This window comes from Homarus americanus, unplaced genomic scaffold, assembly GCF_018991925.1.
Source record: "Homarus americanus isolate GMGI-L3 unplaced genomic scaffold, GMGI_Hamer_2.0 scaffold16430, whole genome shotgun sequence".
NCBI lineage: Eukaryota > Metazoa > Arthropoda > Malacostraca > Decapoda > Nephropidae > Homarus > Homarus americanus.
In genome coordinates, this window is record NW_024729259.1 from 9,752,414 (window position 1) to 9,770,678 (window position 18,265).

Genomic DNA, 18,265 nt, shown 5'->3' on the forward strand with positions numbered 1-18,265 from the left:
TTACCTCGCGAGATTCTTCATGTAAGGGAATTTGCCAGTACCCGCTAAGCAAATCTTGGTTACTGAAGACAGCGTTGTCTTTTCCCAGAGACTGTAGTAAGTCAGTTAAGACAGGCATTGGGAACCTGTCTGCTACAGTTGAAAAGTTGACTCGTCGAAAATCTATGACTGGCCTCCATCCTCCATCTTTCTTGGGAACTCTTAATAGAGGCGAGTTCCATGGTGATGAGGAAGGTTGGATTACCTCTTGTTCAACCATTTCTTGTACCATTTGTTGGGCTACAGCTCTTTGGCTGTCGGGTAGTTGATATGCTGGTAGAGTAACGCCAATTTAAAGCAATTCAATTTAAGTTTAATGATTTAAAGCGACACCCATAATTAAGGACAATGTTTTAATTTAAAGCAAATCTTTCCTATTTTGCGCGAGTCAATCTGGCACATCATATTTTAAATTTTCCACCTAATGTTTCTCTGGGGATGCTACACTGTCCTAAGGTCAAAGCTGTACTGTACATGTACTCAAAATAATGTACTAAATGATCATTAAAATTTTTGTCTAGTGCAAACTACAGGTTGTACCTCTCTAGTCCGCCAACCTCGGGACCTGACCGGTGCCGGACCATGGAAATTCACCCTTTTCCTGGATAGATAGTGACTTGTGCTTATGCTTGGAAGCACTAGCACCACTTTCTCTGCATCATGGTCTCTTAGAAGACATATTGAAGGGTTAAATGTCGAATAGTAGCTTCTCAAATTTTGCGAGTTTTTAATTTTAATTTTTTATTGGAACACACAAAAAAAAATAAATAAAAATTTTGACGGCAGAAACTTGAATTTCGACGGGTTTGAACGGCCCGCCAACGTGCAGACGACGTGCATAATCGTGTAAACAGCGTCATTTCTCTTACCATATATCTCGGCCTATAAGGCGTCGGGGTGCATAAGACGGCCCCCCCAAATTTCCATTTAAAAAGTAGCTTATGAGCTCTATTCGCTGTATAAGACCAGTACCCCAAATGTGACACTTACCCACTGACTCAGTAGTCCTTTACCAACCATCCTTGGTTTTTTAAAATAAGGCCAATTCATTTCAAGTAATGTCATCAAATGTTACCCGCTGGTGTAGTGTAAACATTAGTGACGTCACTGAAGCGTCTGCTATTTACCGGTAACTGGAACTAATGTCTGTGTCGAGTAAAATTTTTCCATTTACTTGAAATATATATATATATATATATATATATATATATATATATATATATATATATATATATATATATATATATATATATATATATATATATATATATATATATATATATATATATATATATATATATATATATATATATATATATATATATATATATATATATATATATACACATACATACATACTACATATATATATGCAAGTAAATCACTGTAGGTGTGCGTGATCTAGGTATATGCTGATAACCACATGGAAAGAAGAAAACACGAAGTTCCCAAGCGCTTTCGTGTAATTCACATCTTCAGGGGTGAGTACAGACTAGAGAGAGAAATACAAATCAAGGTGTATATATACAGCAGTTTCTCATGCTATATATATATATATATATATATATATATATATATATATATATATATATATATATATATATATATATATATATATATATATACATATACATATATACAACTCAATCCGTTCCAGAAGGTCGTTCGTTAACCGAAAAGTTCGTTAACCGAAACCATTGTTTCAATGGGTTTTTGGGTAATTGGTTCCAGCTCACCGAAAATTTCCTAAATTCAGTAAAAATGGTAGAAAAGTTCACTTACTTTGAGGTGTGTATGTAGAAGGCTCCTGGATGATGATGATGGGATTTAGAATGGGGTGGAGGAGAAGGAAGAAGAGAAGGCATTGGGGTGGAAGAGAAGTCACCCCATGGTGCCATTTCACCCATAAAATTTTAGCTCTCTTGGTGTAATTCAAGATTATTTTCTTTAAATCAACACTGCACTGCATTATATATTGTCAATATGTAAAATATATTTCAAAATGACCAATAATTTGCTTGGAAACAGAAAAAAAGCATTTGGTTGAAGAGAGTCTCAAGCAAGATGTTACCTCCAGTGAAAACAGAGAGAGACTAACTCCTGTTTGCTGTGTTAAGAGGCTGGATGCCGCGCATTAAACTAGTCACTTTACCTTCAATTATGTTCAATAATTGTTAAAATGACAAAAATTGAATATTAAACTTTTAAAATTATTGAATAGTATAAACTTCGTGATATTTACTGAAATAGTAAGGAATTTACGCCCTAGAACCGATTAATGTATTGGCGGACTGATATTAAAGCTGGTTGCCCGGTCAGTGCAAGCGAAAACATGTTGAGGTCGGTTCGTAAGAACTTCGTTAACCGAATTTTTTTTCGTTAACCGAATTGAAGATCCTTATGGAAGGCAGTTCATTAATCGAAATTACGTTAACCGACGTGTTCGTTAAACGAGGGGTCACTGTATATATATATATATATATATATATATATATATATATATATATATATATATATATATATATATATATATATATATATATATATATATACATATACAATATTACCCGCCTAACGGTTTTCATAGCAGCGTTTTTTCATATCTGTGATTACTCATGAAATGAACTTTCACTTAACACAGTTTTTTCCACATATACGCGGTGGTGTCGCTCAGGCAGCTATTTTTAGATTTACCCCACCCGCCACCCGCCACCCTGCCTGACTGCCTGTTTTAGCTCATAAAATTCATACAAATTACCCGGCCAGAATATAATTTACATTGCTGGAATTCTTATATTTTGGTGATCATTTTGAATATAAACATCATATATTTTGCATTAGACATACAAATTTTAGATAAAATGTTTTCTCTAGTAAATATGTTATCTTTTGTGCAAAATATATGACATTTATATTCAAAATATTCCTGGTCTTACAAGGAATCCAGCAATGTCAATTATATTATCCTAACTTTAGTTTGAGGTATTATTTATTACTAAAAAGTTAAATATTCTGGTTTCCCCACACATCTCCTTGGGACGGTTGGTGGGGGGTGGGGGGGAGGGAGGGACCGACCGACCATCTGTTACCCTGTGAAGAATATTTTTTTTTTATTAACTAAAGATATTTGTTTTAGCTCATAAAATTCATACAAATTACCCGGTCAGAATATAATTTACATTGCTGGAATTCTTATAATTTGATGATCATTTTGAATATAAACATCATATATTTTGCATTCGACATACAAATTTTAGATAAAATGTTTTCTCCAGTAAATATGTTATCTTTTGTGAAAAATATATGACATTTATATTCAAAATATTCCTGGTCTTACAAGGAATCCAGCAATGTCAATTATATTATCCTAACTTTAATCTGAGGTATTATTTAATACAAAATATTTTTGCCTCTGCTTGAAGGGAGGATTGGTGGGGGGTGGAGAGGAAGATTTAGGACTGACCTTGGCAGTTGGAAGAAGAGGCAAAAGGTAGAATACTGATTGACATTAATTAGCAATGAAGAATATTTTTTTTTTATTAACTGAAGATATTTGTTTTAGCTCATAAAATTCATACAAATTACCCAGTCAGAATATAATTTACATTGCTGGAATTCTTATAATTTGATGATCATTTTGAATATAAACATCATATATTTTGCATTAGACATACAAATTTTAGATAAAATATTTAATCTGAGTAAATATGTTATCTTTTGTGCAAAATATATGACATTTATATTCAAAATATTCCTGGTCTTACAAGGAATCCAGCAATGTCAATTGTATTATCCTAACTTTAGTTTGAGGTATTATTTATTAAAATTTAGTAGTTTTCCCCCAAAAATTTCTCAGAGAGGGAAGAGCCAGCAGTGTAGTGTGAGAAGAGGGGGAGGGAGTTGAGTCCATTATTTGAATGGACATTAACTTGGCGACTGTATTTCTCTATTTCTCTTAAGTATTAATTGTTGTGCATGCCATGTAAAAAATTAAGTATTTATTTTTACTACAACATAGTTATTTGTCGTCAAAAAGTGGAGTTTGGGGGTCGGGCTGGGTTCTATTGGAATTAATCCCATATGTTCTGTTATTCACTTAACGCGGTTTTCACTTAAAGCGGGACCCTCTGGGTTCAATTGACCGCGTTAAGTGGGGTACAACTGTATATATATATATTATATATATATATATATATATATATATATATATATATATATATATATATATATACAACAAAATATATGTAAAAAAAATAAATGTTAAATGAATTATTTATGGTGCATTAGGGTACTGGTCACTTCAGACACAAAGACGGGCTATAAATAGCCTTCTTTATCTCCCCTCCATCTCACCCTGAGCCAGAGGGAAGGGTGGTGGTAAATAACATTTGTTTGCTTATTTCCATTTACTTGAAATAGATTTACCGAATTATTTGTTTATTTATTTAAAAGTCATTTACTGAATATTCTATGTAAAAAATAAAATTTAAATTAATTATTTATAGGAGATAAGTATTATGATCAGTAAATATATGGTATTACTGGCCACTTCAGACACAAAGACGGGATAAAAATAGCCCATCTCCCCCTCTTCTTACAGCTGCCAATGGGAAGCATCTTGGTAATTAAATTTGATGTTTATTTTCATTGTCTAATTTATCATGTATCAAAGTAATATTACTAAAAATTGTGTAGGTAGTAGGCAGCTACCAAACAGGTAGATACTACCGCCTGGGAAGATATTGGAAGCATAATGTGTTGTCTAATGGTAGACCCTGCTGCCATATGGCATCACGAAAATTGTGACCAAGTCCCAGGTTCAGCGCTGACCTGACTTTCTGCCTCATTTACACACAATTGCAGTTTGAATTGTTCCTCTAACTTTGACAACACAACATACATACAGTATATTATTTCTCACTTTTGATCTTTTTTTTACTTTTTGTATTTATTTATGGTTAGTTACTTAAAATAAGGCCAATTCACTTCAAGTAATGGCATCAAATGTTACCAGCTGGTGTAGTGTAAACACTAGTGACGTCACTTAAGCGTCTGTATTTAACTGTCAGTAGTTTCAAGAATTAATGCAGTCATTTACTGAATATTCCTTGTAAAAAAATAAATTTTAAATTAATTATTTATAGGAGATAAGTATTATTATCAGTAAATATACCGATATGCATTACTGACCACCTCCACGGCTAAAAATAGCCCAATCTCGCGGTCACTTTTCCTTTCTTGTCTCCTCACTGGCAAATGGGGGGGGGCGTGGGGAGGGGTGTGTGATGATAGCTGTGTTTATTACAGGGGTATAATTCTCTTTTACGTTATGTTAGACAGGTTTATAATACATTTTTATTATTTTAATATACCGGTAATCTTAATTTGAATCCAGCTTGCCAAACGTAAGTTTCAGTATAAAATAATTAGTGGTAAGACCTTGTGAGTGGCTTACGATGTTTCCATCACCACTCTTGACACACTAAACCACAATATTTAAGAGGTAAGAATTTTATACTTGGTGGTTTAGACGACCCCCTAACTTTGGGCAGATTTTTTTAATGTTCAAATTCCGTCTCATAAGCCGAGATATAAGGTATGTACAAAAGATTTATTATTGTTTATTACTGAATGTCTTTTTTATTGAATTAATGTTTATGTGTGCAAAATGAGCAATACAATTCATTAATAGGTAATACGTAGAATATTAAAACACACGAGGAAATGACACAGCATTGTTTTCGACGATTACAAAACCAGTGACTGACTGGTTCTACATATAAAACTGAAGAAAATAAGACCTTGGTTGTAGCTGTAGTAAAATTAATATGGTTGTTTAAGAAATGTTATTTTATGTTAATAAATGGAACAATAGAAGTAGCTAACGATAATGGTAAAGAAAAAAGAGAGATCACGTATGTAAGTGCGCACACTTGAAAACATATCGTCATTACTCTACATAAGAATATGAAAGCAACACTTATTTACTGCTCATATAAATTGAAGGGTTAAATGTTGTACTCTGTATAGACAAGCAGAGAGAGAGAGAGAGAGAGCAGCCGAACTGCCGGATGTAAACAAACCTTAATTTCCCGCGGCTTTTTTTTTTTTTTAAGGGGATTAGCCCACCCGGGCATAGGTCACTGACCCACATTGGGGCCTGAGGGGCAAAAATTTAATACTCCTGTAATAATAATAATAATTCAGATAAGTAAAAAAACTGCCTATCTACCTATTGGACAAACTAAAATCGTTCTGGACCACGGGAGTTTCCGGACCACAGAATGCCGGACTAGAGAGGTACAACCTGTATAGCATGATTATATTCAAATTAATCTCTATCTTATAAGAATTCCAGCTAGGTAAATTATATTCTCCCTGGTCACTTCTGTGACATTTTATAAACAAAAAACAAAAACTCAATCTAAAGGACATAATTAAACACATAAATACTTCACTAGACCTTCGGCGCCAACTGTCAAACATGTCACTGTCACTTCCTCCCCTCCCTCCTCCTCCTCCCCTCCTCCCTCCCTCCCTCCCCCCAGCCAGGGGTTTGGTGGTTATAGGCTTCAAGTTTTTATCTTATACAATATCACAGACTGAAGTTAGAAGAATATAATTTGCATTTCTGGAATCCTTGCAAGACAGCCAATAATTTGAATATAAACGTCATATATTTTGCACAAGAGAGAAAATTTTTAGCCCTTTGTAATAAAATTAATTAGAACTAAAATTTGTATGTCTAATGCAAACTATAGCATGTATATATTCAAACTAATTACTATCTTGTAAGAATTCCAGCAATGTTAATTACATTTTCCCATGTCAGTTCAGTGACATTTTATAAGAGAAAACTTAGAGTCACTCTTAAGGACAGATAAATAAATAAGCACTAGACCTTGGCATTAACTGTCAAACATATCACCTCACCTTCCCCCCCCCCCATCTTCCCATCAGCTGATCACTAGTAAACAGACCATTTCACATCCCATAATTTTAGCTGTGTTGATTTATGAGTGTTTGTTTAAACATAATACAGGTATCCTACTGTGGAGAGAAACTGCATTTATGGAGCTGGCTTTGCCATCCGCCAACGCATCCTACACAGGCTAACTGAAATGCCTATTAGGATCAATGAGTGCCTCATGATGCTTTGAGTCCCACTGATCACTCGCGTCATGCCTTTTTCATCAGTGCATACGCCCTAACACTGGATGCAGAGGATGACATCAAGGAGGCATTTTATGCCGACCCAGACAGACTGCTAACCTCTATCCCCAGAAAAGATAAGGCTTTGCTTCTTGTTTAGGCAAAGGGTTCGTGACAACACCACTGGCTTTCCATTGACTGAATCATTGTCAGAGAAAGAGATCGCCGAAATGTCCTCATCACCAAAGCCATGCGTGGGTCAGATCACTGCGACACTGATCATGAGCCCGTCAGAGCCAAGCTCTCACATCACATCGCCCCAAAATGGTGAAGGCAGCAAGCCTCCGCAAGAGGTTTTAACACCAAGCGTCTGGAGGATCCAGCAGTTGCACATGCTTTCAGAGAGCAGCTCAAACATGGGCTGATAAACAACCTGACAACAAACAACCCAAATCCCAGTACCGAATGGAATCTTCTCGGCACTGTCATGACAAAAACCTACAGAGAGACCCTCGGCCAGTTCAAAAGAATACACCAGGGCTGCTTTGATGAAAATGACCTGGAAATCAATGTACTCGTCGAAGATAAACCTGCTGCTTTAACTGACTGGCAGAATAGCCCTCAGTCTCGGACCAAAGCGGCGGCTCACCGTGAACCTAGCAAACTAAAGAGTGACTGGTTTAAAAATAAAGCATGTGAAATGCAAAAACTTGCAGATCAACACAAGATGCACAAATTTTTCAATTCCACTAAAGCATTTTATGGGCCAATTACTCATGGCACACCCTCCCTTTGCTCATCCGATGGTAACTCCTTAATTAAAGACAAAGAGGGCACCTGTCAGAACTGGAAAGAGCACTACCATTCACTGGTCAACCAAAACACCAATGTGGATGTCCTGACTACCCAGCAGGTCCCTCAGCATCCAGAGCTGACCCACCTCAGCTATCCTCCATCCCTGGATGAGGTAGCTACTGCCATCAAACAGATGAAAAATAACAAAGCCTCAGGGCCTGATGGAATCCCAGCCAAGGTGTATACAGAAAGAGGATCTCTGCTTACCAGCCATTTCCACTCTCTCCTGGAGAATATATGGGAAAAGGAGGAAATCCCCCTCTTAAAGACGCCTCTATCGTCAATATTTATATGAACAAGGGAGACTGGTCAGACTGGCAACTACCGGCGGATCTCACTGCTGTCCATAGCTGGCATGATTATCTCCCAAGTCCTCCTAAACAGACTTGTTCTTGAGGCGGAAAACTTCCTCCCAGAACCTCAATGTGGCTTTAGACCATCACGTAGCACCACTGCCATGATCTTTGCTGCCCTCCAGATACAGGAAAAGTGCTGAGAACAGCGTTGTGACCTGTACATGGCCTTCATCAACCTAGCCAAGGCCTTTGACTCGGTCAACAGGGAAACCCTCTGGCTGACCCTCAGCCGTTTTGGCTGTCCACCTAATTCATTGCCATTGTGAGCCAACTCCATGATGGCATGAACGACAGTGTGCTGCGCAATGGCACCCAGTCTGAGTTCTTCCCCTTCCAAACGGGGTAAAACATGGATGTGTACTGGCACCAACTCTGTTTTCCATTTTCTTGGCTGCCTTCCTTACTCGTGCCAGTGCCAATCTACCCGGCGGGATGGACATTGAGTACCGGGTGAAGGGGGGTCTTTTCAACATAAGATGACTCCAGGCCGAAACAAAGGTGTTGGCAGCTTCCATTAGTGAACTTCACTATACAGATGACCTTACCCTTGTCACTCACACTGTGCATGTGCACACTTCAGCCTTGAGGTGAATGTAAGGGCTCTAACGAGCGGGATGGTTGTCCGCCGCTCTTTTGCCTGTAGTATCTATGTTAGAGATTTTTCCCACTTTGTGTGAAGTTTTATAGTACCAGTTAGAGCATTTCTTTCTACCAACTCCCTGGCTTCAAATACACATGTTCAGTCTAGTCATCATGGTAATAAAGGAAGGAATGATCCTCAAATCCCATTTTATAAATGAAGACTGGACTGTAAAGTCACAAAGTCAGCTGGCACTGACCTGGGATTGGTCATGAAATCACAAGGTTGCCATTGAAAAGTGATTGGTAAGATTGGCACTGTCTTGTACTCACCTGGTCTGCTTTGAATGGCACTAAGAATTTCAAAGAAGTCTGTTTTTAAGTGTTTTGGTTTGGATGGCATAACTATTCCTGGACTTGTTCCAGCCACTGATATTTTTTTTTTAACTATAGATTTAGTATCAATATTACACGAGTCGCCTAATTCAGTTTTCTGTAAATGAGATATCAAGATCATTCCTATAGTTTTACACTTTTCTCTCAGAGACCTCCAAAACCAGTAATAAAGGAAGAATTACTAGAGGGAGAAAATGATGAAGACCTAAGGAATGATGCCCCAAGGAGATCCAACAGGAGAGCCAGTCTGCCTACAAGGTTAGTATCTTGAGGGTAATGTGTACTGTATTGTTCATGTGTATTTATGGCCTACTTGTCATTTCTCATGGTATGTTGGCCAAGTGGATGGAATACTCTTCTCCTGTCCTAAGGGACACTGGTTTTATTCTGCAGCACCCCTAGTCCACCCAGCTGTATATGGGTACCTAACTACAATTGGAGAAGTGAAGGTGGCAGAGTGAAGTGTCAGGCATATTGCCTCCTTGTGTACCAAAGAGATTGTATAAAGTGTGATGTAGCCACACTGTTCTTAATGGACTAACAGGTGTATGGGACTCCCCTTCATTTTTCAGGCATTTGTCGAGTGACTTGTGAGAGAGATTTTCAGATCTCCGCATGGAAAAGCAAGGATCATTATCACATATGAACTGGTATAGGCCTTAGGAGAGATATCTTGTGCTTATGGTTAATGGGCCCCCATACAACTTCAATCTCAACTAGAATCAATATTAACTTAATATTTTCTTGAATTATTCATTGTAACATTACAGAATCAATGTTATTGTTACAATATTTAATATGTATTCTAGGATCAGTCAGTTATTTCTTAATAAGTAGGCAAGGCATTTACTTGTCAAAGCCCTCCAGGATGAAGCTAAGTTGCTAGCCAAGGCAAAAATGGTGCCACCCTGCTACCCATACATGTCTTGTACAGATTGTAAAGCAAGATTTATCCTCATTTAAACTCCCATCAACAATCTTTTCTGTGTGCATCAATTATTGGGGTACACCTGTACAGTACATGTATTTCCATTTTTTTTTTTACATTGCCGTGTAATGGTGGGAGGCTTGAGGTCCTGTTGATCTGACGATCCACACATGGGGGGGGGGGGCCTAGTTCTCCTTCCTCCTCAAGAAGGAAATGGTTTCCCATACTGGAAAGGTCATCAGGGAGGGATGAGACTAAATGGCTCTCTTGAGCTGTTAGCTTTGAGAGCTGGCTAGGGACATCTTCCCTCTGGCCCAGTCAGCAAGGGCTGGAGAGTAGCACTCCCATATGTTTACAGTGCAGTGGTCCCTCGGTTAACGAGCACAATCCGTTCTAGAAGGTTGCTCGTTAACTGAAAAATTTGTTAACCGAAACCATTGTTTCTATGGGTTTTTGGGTAATTGGTTCCAGCTCACCGAAAATTGCCTAAATTCAACAAAAAAGGTAGAAAAGTGTGTATGTAGAAGGCTCCTGGATGATGATAATGATGTTGATGGGAATTATAATGGGGGTGGAGGACAAGGGAGAAGAGAAGGCATTGGGGTGGAAGAGAAGTCACCCCATGGTGCCATTTCACCCATAAAATTTTAATTCTCTTGGTGTAATTCAAGATTATTTTCTTTAAATCAACACTGCACTGCATTATATATTGTCTATGTAAAATAAATTTCAAAATGACCAATAATTTGCTTGCAAACACAGAAAAAAGCATTTAGTTGAAGAGAGTCTCAAGCAAGATGTTACCTCCACTGAAAGGACACAAAGACTGACGCCTGTATGGTGTATTGAGAGGCTGGATGGCGTGCATAAAACTAGTTTCATTACCTTCAATTATGTTCAATAATTGTTAAAATGACTAAAAAATTTAATATTAAACTTTTAAAATTATTGAATAGTATAAACTTCTTGATATTTGCTAAGATGGTAAGGAATATAAGCCCTAGAACCGATTACTGTATTGGCGGACTAATACTACAGCTGGTGGACCGCCAAATGCAAGCGAAAACATGTTCTGGTCGGCTCGTAAGAAACTCGTTAATCGAGGAATTGCTCGTTAACCGAAGGTAAGAATCTTATGGAAGGTAACTCGTTAACTGAAATCTCGTTAACCGAGGGACCACTGTACATGGCGACCCATAAGGCTGGGAGACATGAATCCTGGAGGTTGTAATCACAGATGAAGATCCTGGAGAGTCTGCTTTAAAGGTACAGGGAAAGTAACATCAATAAATGTTTTTGGGTTATGTTTGCAAGCTCAAATGGTATTTTCTCCCTTTATTAAGAAAATAAACTACAGTGAACCCTCACTTTGCGTGGTCAATTGAACCCACGGAGGCCGCGTAAAGCGAGAAACGCTAAAGTGAACAACATAACATATGGGATTAATTGAAATAGAGACCGGGCCGACCCCCAAACTCCACTTTATCCCGACACAATACCTATGTTCTAGTAAAAATAACATCTTAATTTTATGATGGTACACGCACACAATTAATATTTAAGAGAAATACAGTCGCCAAGTTAATGTCCATTCAAATAATGGACTCAACTCCCCCCCCCCCTCTTCTCACACTCGCTGGCTCTTTCCTCTCTGAGAAATGTTTGGGGGAAAACACTAGATTTTAAGGTATAGTAATAAATAAAAGCTCAAACTAAAGTTAGGATAATATAATTGACATTGCTGGATTCCTTGCAAGACCAGGAATATTTTGAATGTAAATGTCATATATTTTGCACAAAAGATAACATATTTACTCAGAGTAAACAAAATACTTACATTAGATCTAAAATTTGTATGTCTAATGCAAAATCTATGATGTTTATATTCAAAATGATCATCAAATTGTAAGAATTCCAGCAATGTAAATTATATTCTGGCTGGGTAATTTGTATGAATTTTATGAGCTAAAACAAATATCTTCAGTTAATAAAAAAAAAAAAAATATTCTCACGACGCTATCTGTCAATCAAAATACCCCACCTTGCCCCCCCCCCTTCCCACAACGCCAGCTGGGTCGGTCGGCCCCTCCCTTCCCCCCACATTCCCTCCCTACCAGAGAAATGTTTGGGAGAAAACAGAATATTAACCTTTTTAGTAATAAATAATACCTTAGACTAAAGTTAGGATAATATAGTTCACATTGCTGGATTCCTTGCAAGACCAGGAATATTTTGAATATACACGTCATATATTTTGCACAAAAGATAACATATTTGCTCAGAGTAAACAAAGTATTTACAGTAGATCTATAATTTGTATGTCTAATGCAAAATCTATGATGTTTATATTCAAAATGATCATCACATTGTAAGAATTCCAGCAATGTAAATTATATTCTGGCCGGGTAATTTGTATGAATTTTATGAGCTAAAACAAATATCTTCAGTAAATAAACAAAATATACTTGCCCAAATACTATCTGTCAATCAAAATACCCCACCTCCCCCCTCTTCCCACCTCCTCCCTGGGTCCCTCCCTCCCTCCCTCACCCCCACCTTCCCTCCCTACCAGAGAAATGTTTGGGTTATAACAGTATATTTACATTTTTAGTAATAAATAATACCTCAGACTAAAGTTAGGATAATATAATTGACATTGCTGGATTCCTTGCAAGACCAGGAATATTTTGAATATACACATCATATATTTTGCACAAAAGATAAAATATTTGCTCTGAGTAAAGAAAATACTTGCATTAGATCTATAATTTGTATGTCTAATGCAAAATCTATGATGCTTATATTCAAAATGATCATCAAATTGTAAGAATTCCAGCAATGAAAATTATATTTTGGCTGGGTAATTTGTATGAATTTTATGAGCTAAATAAAAAAATTATACTTCACCCGCGTATATGAGTAGATGCACTGCGTAAAGTGGGATTCCGGTTCTGGCACGGTACAGCGTAAATGTAGAAACGTAGAAACGCGTAAAAAAACACCAACCGTGTAAAGCAGGGTATTACTGTATTGCCCACAATAATTAGGATATCACTGTATTTAACACTGAGCATTATTAGGGGTGAAGCGTATTTGTAGCAAGCTTCGTGAACACTTTTGATGTGAATGAGAGACAGATAGGAACTGAAGTAATCAGTGAATAAACTGATGACCCTGCTGGACAGCTGTGCAGTTTTGCTGTGGCAGGATCTACACTCTGATATTGATTAAAGTAAAAAAAAAAAAAGCCATAAGCGGGTGGGAATTTTGTTGCTTCAAGTCAACATTGCGAGAACTCAGTACATTTCTTCACAGGACACTACCTACCATCTGAAAGTACGGTCCTTTAGCCTTAAAATGCATCCAAAATGAATGCTGAATATCAAAAAACAACAAAGTTATGCTTGTTAGATGTTGGAAAAACTTTAAATGCGATTTTCTCGGCTTTCAAATTTTGGCGCAAGTTACCCTTATGATGCGGGGGGCCTCGTATAATCACGAGTCTAATATAAAAAGAGAGGTGGAAATTTCAAAATAAAGTGGTGTAAAATAAATGCAGTGTGTGATATGTCTCCCAGCCCCCTCAGAGATCGTGGCAATGTTGTATTTTCAAGGCCAACACTAAACTACTTGGAAAGGAGCTGCTATAATATAACAGCTCCTTTCCAAGTGATACTACCTATGAATCAGTCAACCTGAATTTTAGAAATTACTTTAGAAATCATTATCTAGCTTTTCCAGCAAAAAGCAGAAATGATTTTTTGGGTAACCATAGGGGGTACATATCTATGTTTATTATATAGAAATCACTTATTTTAGGGGTGTGCTAATGGTGCGCTACCTATGAACCCAGGCCGTAGTTACACTAGCATTTACCCTGCCTTTGAACATTGTTATCTGTGCTTTACTATATTGCTCTGTATATTATCGATCACTGTGCATCGTTCCCATTGCTGTTCATCACTATTATTGTTGTGATTTGGGCATGTTATTGAGTATACTGCACAGACTGTTCATTACCCAATACTACTGTGATATTGTGTACTAAAGTGATTGCTCCTCCCTCCCCCCTCTGTTCTTATCGGCTAACAGGTAGACCAGGTAAAAACTGTTAATTGTATTCCCTTATGTTTTTCACCTTATGATAATTATTTTTTTTATTGAAGAGTTGGGGGCATGTAAGGCAATAAAAAAATTGTGATATAATAATAAAAATAATTCTATATACGTTAGTATATTGGATAGGACCTAAAAGAAAGCGTAAGGCATGAAAGAATTGAAAAGGATCGCGCCTAATTAAAACCTGTTTTGCTCCACCCTTTTTAAGTGGGCGCCATCCGATTTCATTAGCCATTGGTGACTTTGGTGTAACAATATTGATAATTACTCAAAGATGATTAAAACATTAATATCATTGCTCATAAGATACTTTAAATAAGGGTGAACAAGTTGATTACAGTTCAGTTCTGTAAGTGCAAAAATTAAGACTTAAACGAACCTGAAACTCGTCGTATTTCTTGCACAAACATGCGAACTTAGCCGCGAGAGAAGATGTCCTGGAGAAATTACCTTCACGGCCCGATTTTTTATGTTATTCTTAATTATTGTTGACCGATGGACTTTTTTTCCTTTTTTGGTCTTTCTTTTCATAATATTATATTTTCTTCACTATTTCTTTCCATATTGTGTCGAAATAACAGTTCTCCTAATTTTGTTTTCTGAAGACTGTGTTGTACAACAGTTATTCCCAAGACGCGGTACATTGTCAAATTTTTTAATGACAGGCCGGGAAAGCGAATGTGTTAGCTATTCCGTGCATCTTAAAACGCCCTACAATAAACGCCTATAATAAACCTAGATATGTACCCCCTATGGTTACCCAAAAATTAATTTCTGTTTTTTGCTTGAAAAGCTAGATAATGATTTCTAAAGTAATTTCTAAAATTCAGGTTGGCTGATTCATAGGTAGTATCTTATATAGTGGCTCCCTCTCTAAGTGGCCTAGTGTCGGCCTTGAAAATACAACATTGCCACAATCTCTGAGTGGGCTGGGGGACATATAGTATCACATTTGGCATTTATTTTACTACACTTAATTTTGTTATGTCCACCGTATTTTAATATTAGACTTGTGATTATATGATACTGGATACAGTGGATAGGCAGATAAATAGAAATTTGAAATTCAAACATACTTTTTTTTTTATTGATTACATGTGGCAATTGTAAATGGAATGCAACTTAGAGAAAGGCCTCTGCTCCACAGCAAACGTGCCACGGTGAGTTTCAGACATCACTTACATAATATAACTTGCATTTACATAATTCTACACTTATTATACTACTTATTGTGCTCAAATATGTACAGTAGATGTAATTCACCGAAGCAATTTTTAGGAGTCGGCACTTGATGTGTGCTATTGGGTAAGGTGGTGATGGTGGCAGAGGTAGACAGGGCTCCCTCCCACCTGTGCCTCGCTGCTATATCTCGAATCCTCCTTTACCACCCGAGCGCCCACCCATCCATCCAACCCACCCCTACCTTTATGCTACTGCCCATCATTTTCTCATCACGCCCTCACCCACCCATATACTGTACACCCACAATGCCCTCCCAGTAGAGATCCCCATTTTTTTTTACTGCCCTCCTGAACTTTTCCCAGTGAGTTGATGATCACTAAACCGAACAATTGCAGATAGTTAAATAACTGTGGGTGTTAGAAATTTTAAATCAGTAAACTGATTATCGCTGAATGAATGATCGCTAAACAGCGCATCGTTGTATATGGGAAAAGTGTTGCTAATCTTCTTATTAGAAGCTGATACAGTATTTTAATTAGTAGCTAGCCTTTTGATAGCTTTTCATTGGTTCATAGCTAACACACTGTTGTTAGGAATAAGTTTACTGTACTGTATGCTTTAATAATGTGGACTTTTGCTAGCTCAATAATGTTGATATCCAACATCCAGTATGTGTTATTAAATAGATTTTCAGGGTTAATTCATCATTTCTTATTTGTGTTCAAATATACAAAGTGGTTTGATATATGCAATGAGTAAATTGAAATAAGTCTTACAAGGTACATTTTCATGAATTTTCATTACCATGAGTGAAGCTTTGGAAAAGTAAAAATTCATTATGGTAGAAATGCAATACTGTATAGTGTACAAAGTGTGGGGGACAACACTATGTTTTAATTTCCATAGAAAAAGCAAATTCAGTATGAAATAGTCACTACTGTACAGGAAAGTCATTAATTTTTATTGTACTGTTTAAGCTGTTTAACTCTCACAAATTGTAGCGACCTGTAACCTATAATTAATATCTAGTTTATTTTAATAAATACAGGATAACTATTTATTAGATACTATTCACATATAAGTCAATGATAATTATTAATCCCTCGTTTGCTACCAGATACCGGGATTCCATCGCCGGACGAGATTTTGAAAAACTTATGAATGAATCTGGTGTAAAAGAGGAACTGGAAGATATAGATGATTTTGATGATGCAGACTACAAACACCAGGGTATGTCTATGCCTTCTGTCCTAGGGATCATAGAAAAAGAAGAAAACATGGATGGTGAAAGAAATACAAGCTTGGGCAAAATTGGGGAAGATGGTGCAAGTATTGTCATTGCTCCAGACACATCAGGACCTCCATCAGATTTGCCAGTGTCTGTCAACATTGAAGTCGACTTCCAAGATGGTAGGATGGAAATTAATTTTCAGAATAGTGTATAAGGATCTTTTATCTACAGTAGACTCGCAACTTATGCGTATTTTTCTTACGCGATTTCAACTACACTATATGCTGATTACCCTGGTGGTTAGGTTACAATTTCCAATTTCAAACTCAAAATTTAAAAAACGGGTCAAAAGCGCGCCAAACGCTGGCCCGCCAAACGCTCCACCCCCGCCATCCCACCTCTCTGTCTTCAGTTGCCGCATGGGTATTGTCGGAGTAACACCTGCCTCTCATGTGTGTCAATTTAGTGCACTTAAACATCTCTCCTACTCGTTCATAATGACCAAATGTACAGTAGGATCTCATGTTTCGTGACTAATTGGTTCTGGTTTTCGTGTCGCGAAAGTTAAATCGTGAAATGAGTGACCTTGAAATAAATATAAATAAGCCTAGTCTATTCTGCAGTGTCACCCAAACCCCTCTATAATGACCTACAACCCACCAAGAAAATGACATTACAGTATTGTATTCATACATATTATATTGTACATATTGTTGATAACAATATTTATATACACATACTGTAGAATAACTTACCTTGATGGAATCAGTGAAATGCTTAACGGTGTTGGTTGATGGGTTCCGAGGCAGGGAGGGCTGGTTACTGCTTCCTTCCTGCTCCCTCCTCTACACCTCCTCTAACCTCAGCATCAAGTTCCTCAAAGTCTTGAGGTAGCTGTTCCACCAGTAAGTCACCCAACAATTCAATATCATCATCGGTGGTGCCATCATCATCTCGTAAAGCGATGTTTGCCAAGGCATTAACAGGCTGGGCCTTGCACAGGTACCAAGTAATAAGGGCCTGCTGACGAGCATTAACACGGGACTTGTACATGGCCTTATATTCCTCCATACCCTTATCAAGGGCAGAGCACATAAGGTTCGGAGGAAGAGGCCTGGTATCGTATTCTTCTAGCTGTTCACTGAGATGTGCGATGTTTGTCAGTCAGCTGGTGTGTTGTAGATTCACCAGGCTTAACGTCATACTCTTGTGTTGGTTGCTGTTCTTCTTGTTCTTCATCATCCTCTAACATTTTTTCAATTGTTGGTTGCTGCTGATGTTGACCAACGATTTCTTGCAAATCGTCAACCTGAACATCTAAAAATCCCGGTGCTGGGACTGATCGCGCTGCCTCCACCTTGTCCATTAGTGTTGCCGCCATGGACTGCCTCTCTCCATGTGCTGCGGTCTGTTCTGTCCCACTTATCT

The 18,265-nt window shown here is 37.4% G+C and overlaps 1 protein-coding gene across 1 annotated transcript in view; it reads left to right on the forward strand.

Moving 5' to 3' along the window:
- The window catches only part of LOC121866573, a 115,661-nt gene that overhangs the window by 68,787 nt on the left and 28,609 nt on the right, over positions 1–18,265 (forward strand). The window contains exons 3-4 of the mRNA XM_042366341.1: positions 9,526–9,635; positions 16,724–17,016. Of these exons, the coding sequence (XP_042222275.1) occupies positions 9,526–9,635; positions 16,724–17,016 (403 nt within the window). The remainder of the gene's footprint in view (positions 1–9,525; positions 9,636–16,723; positions 17,017–18,265) is intronic.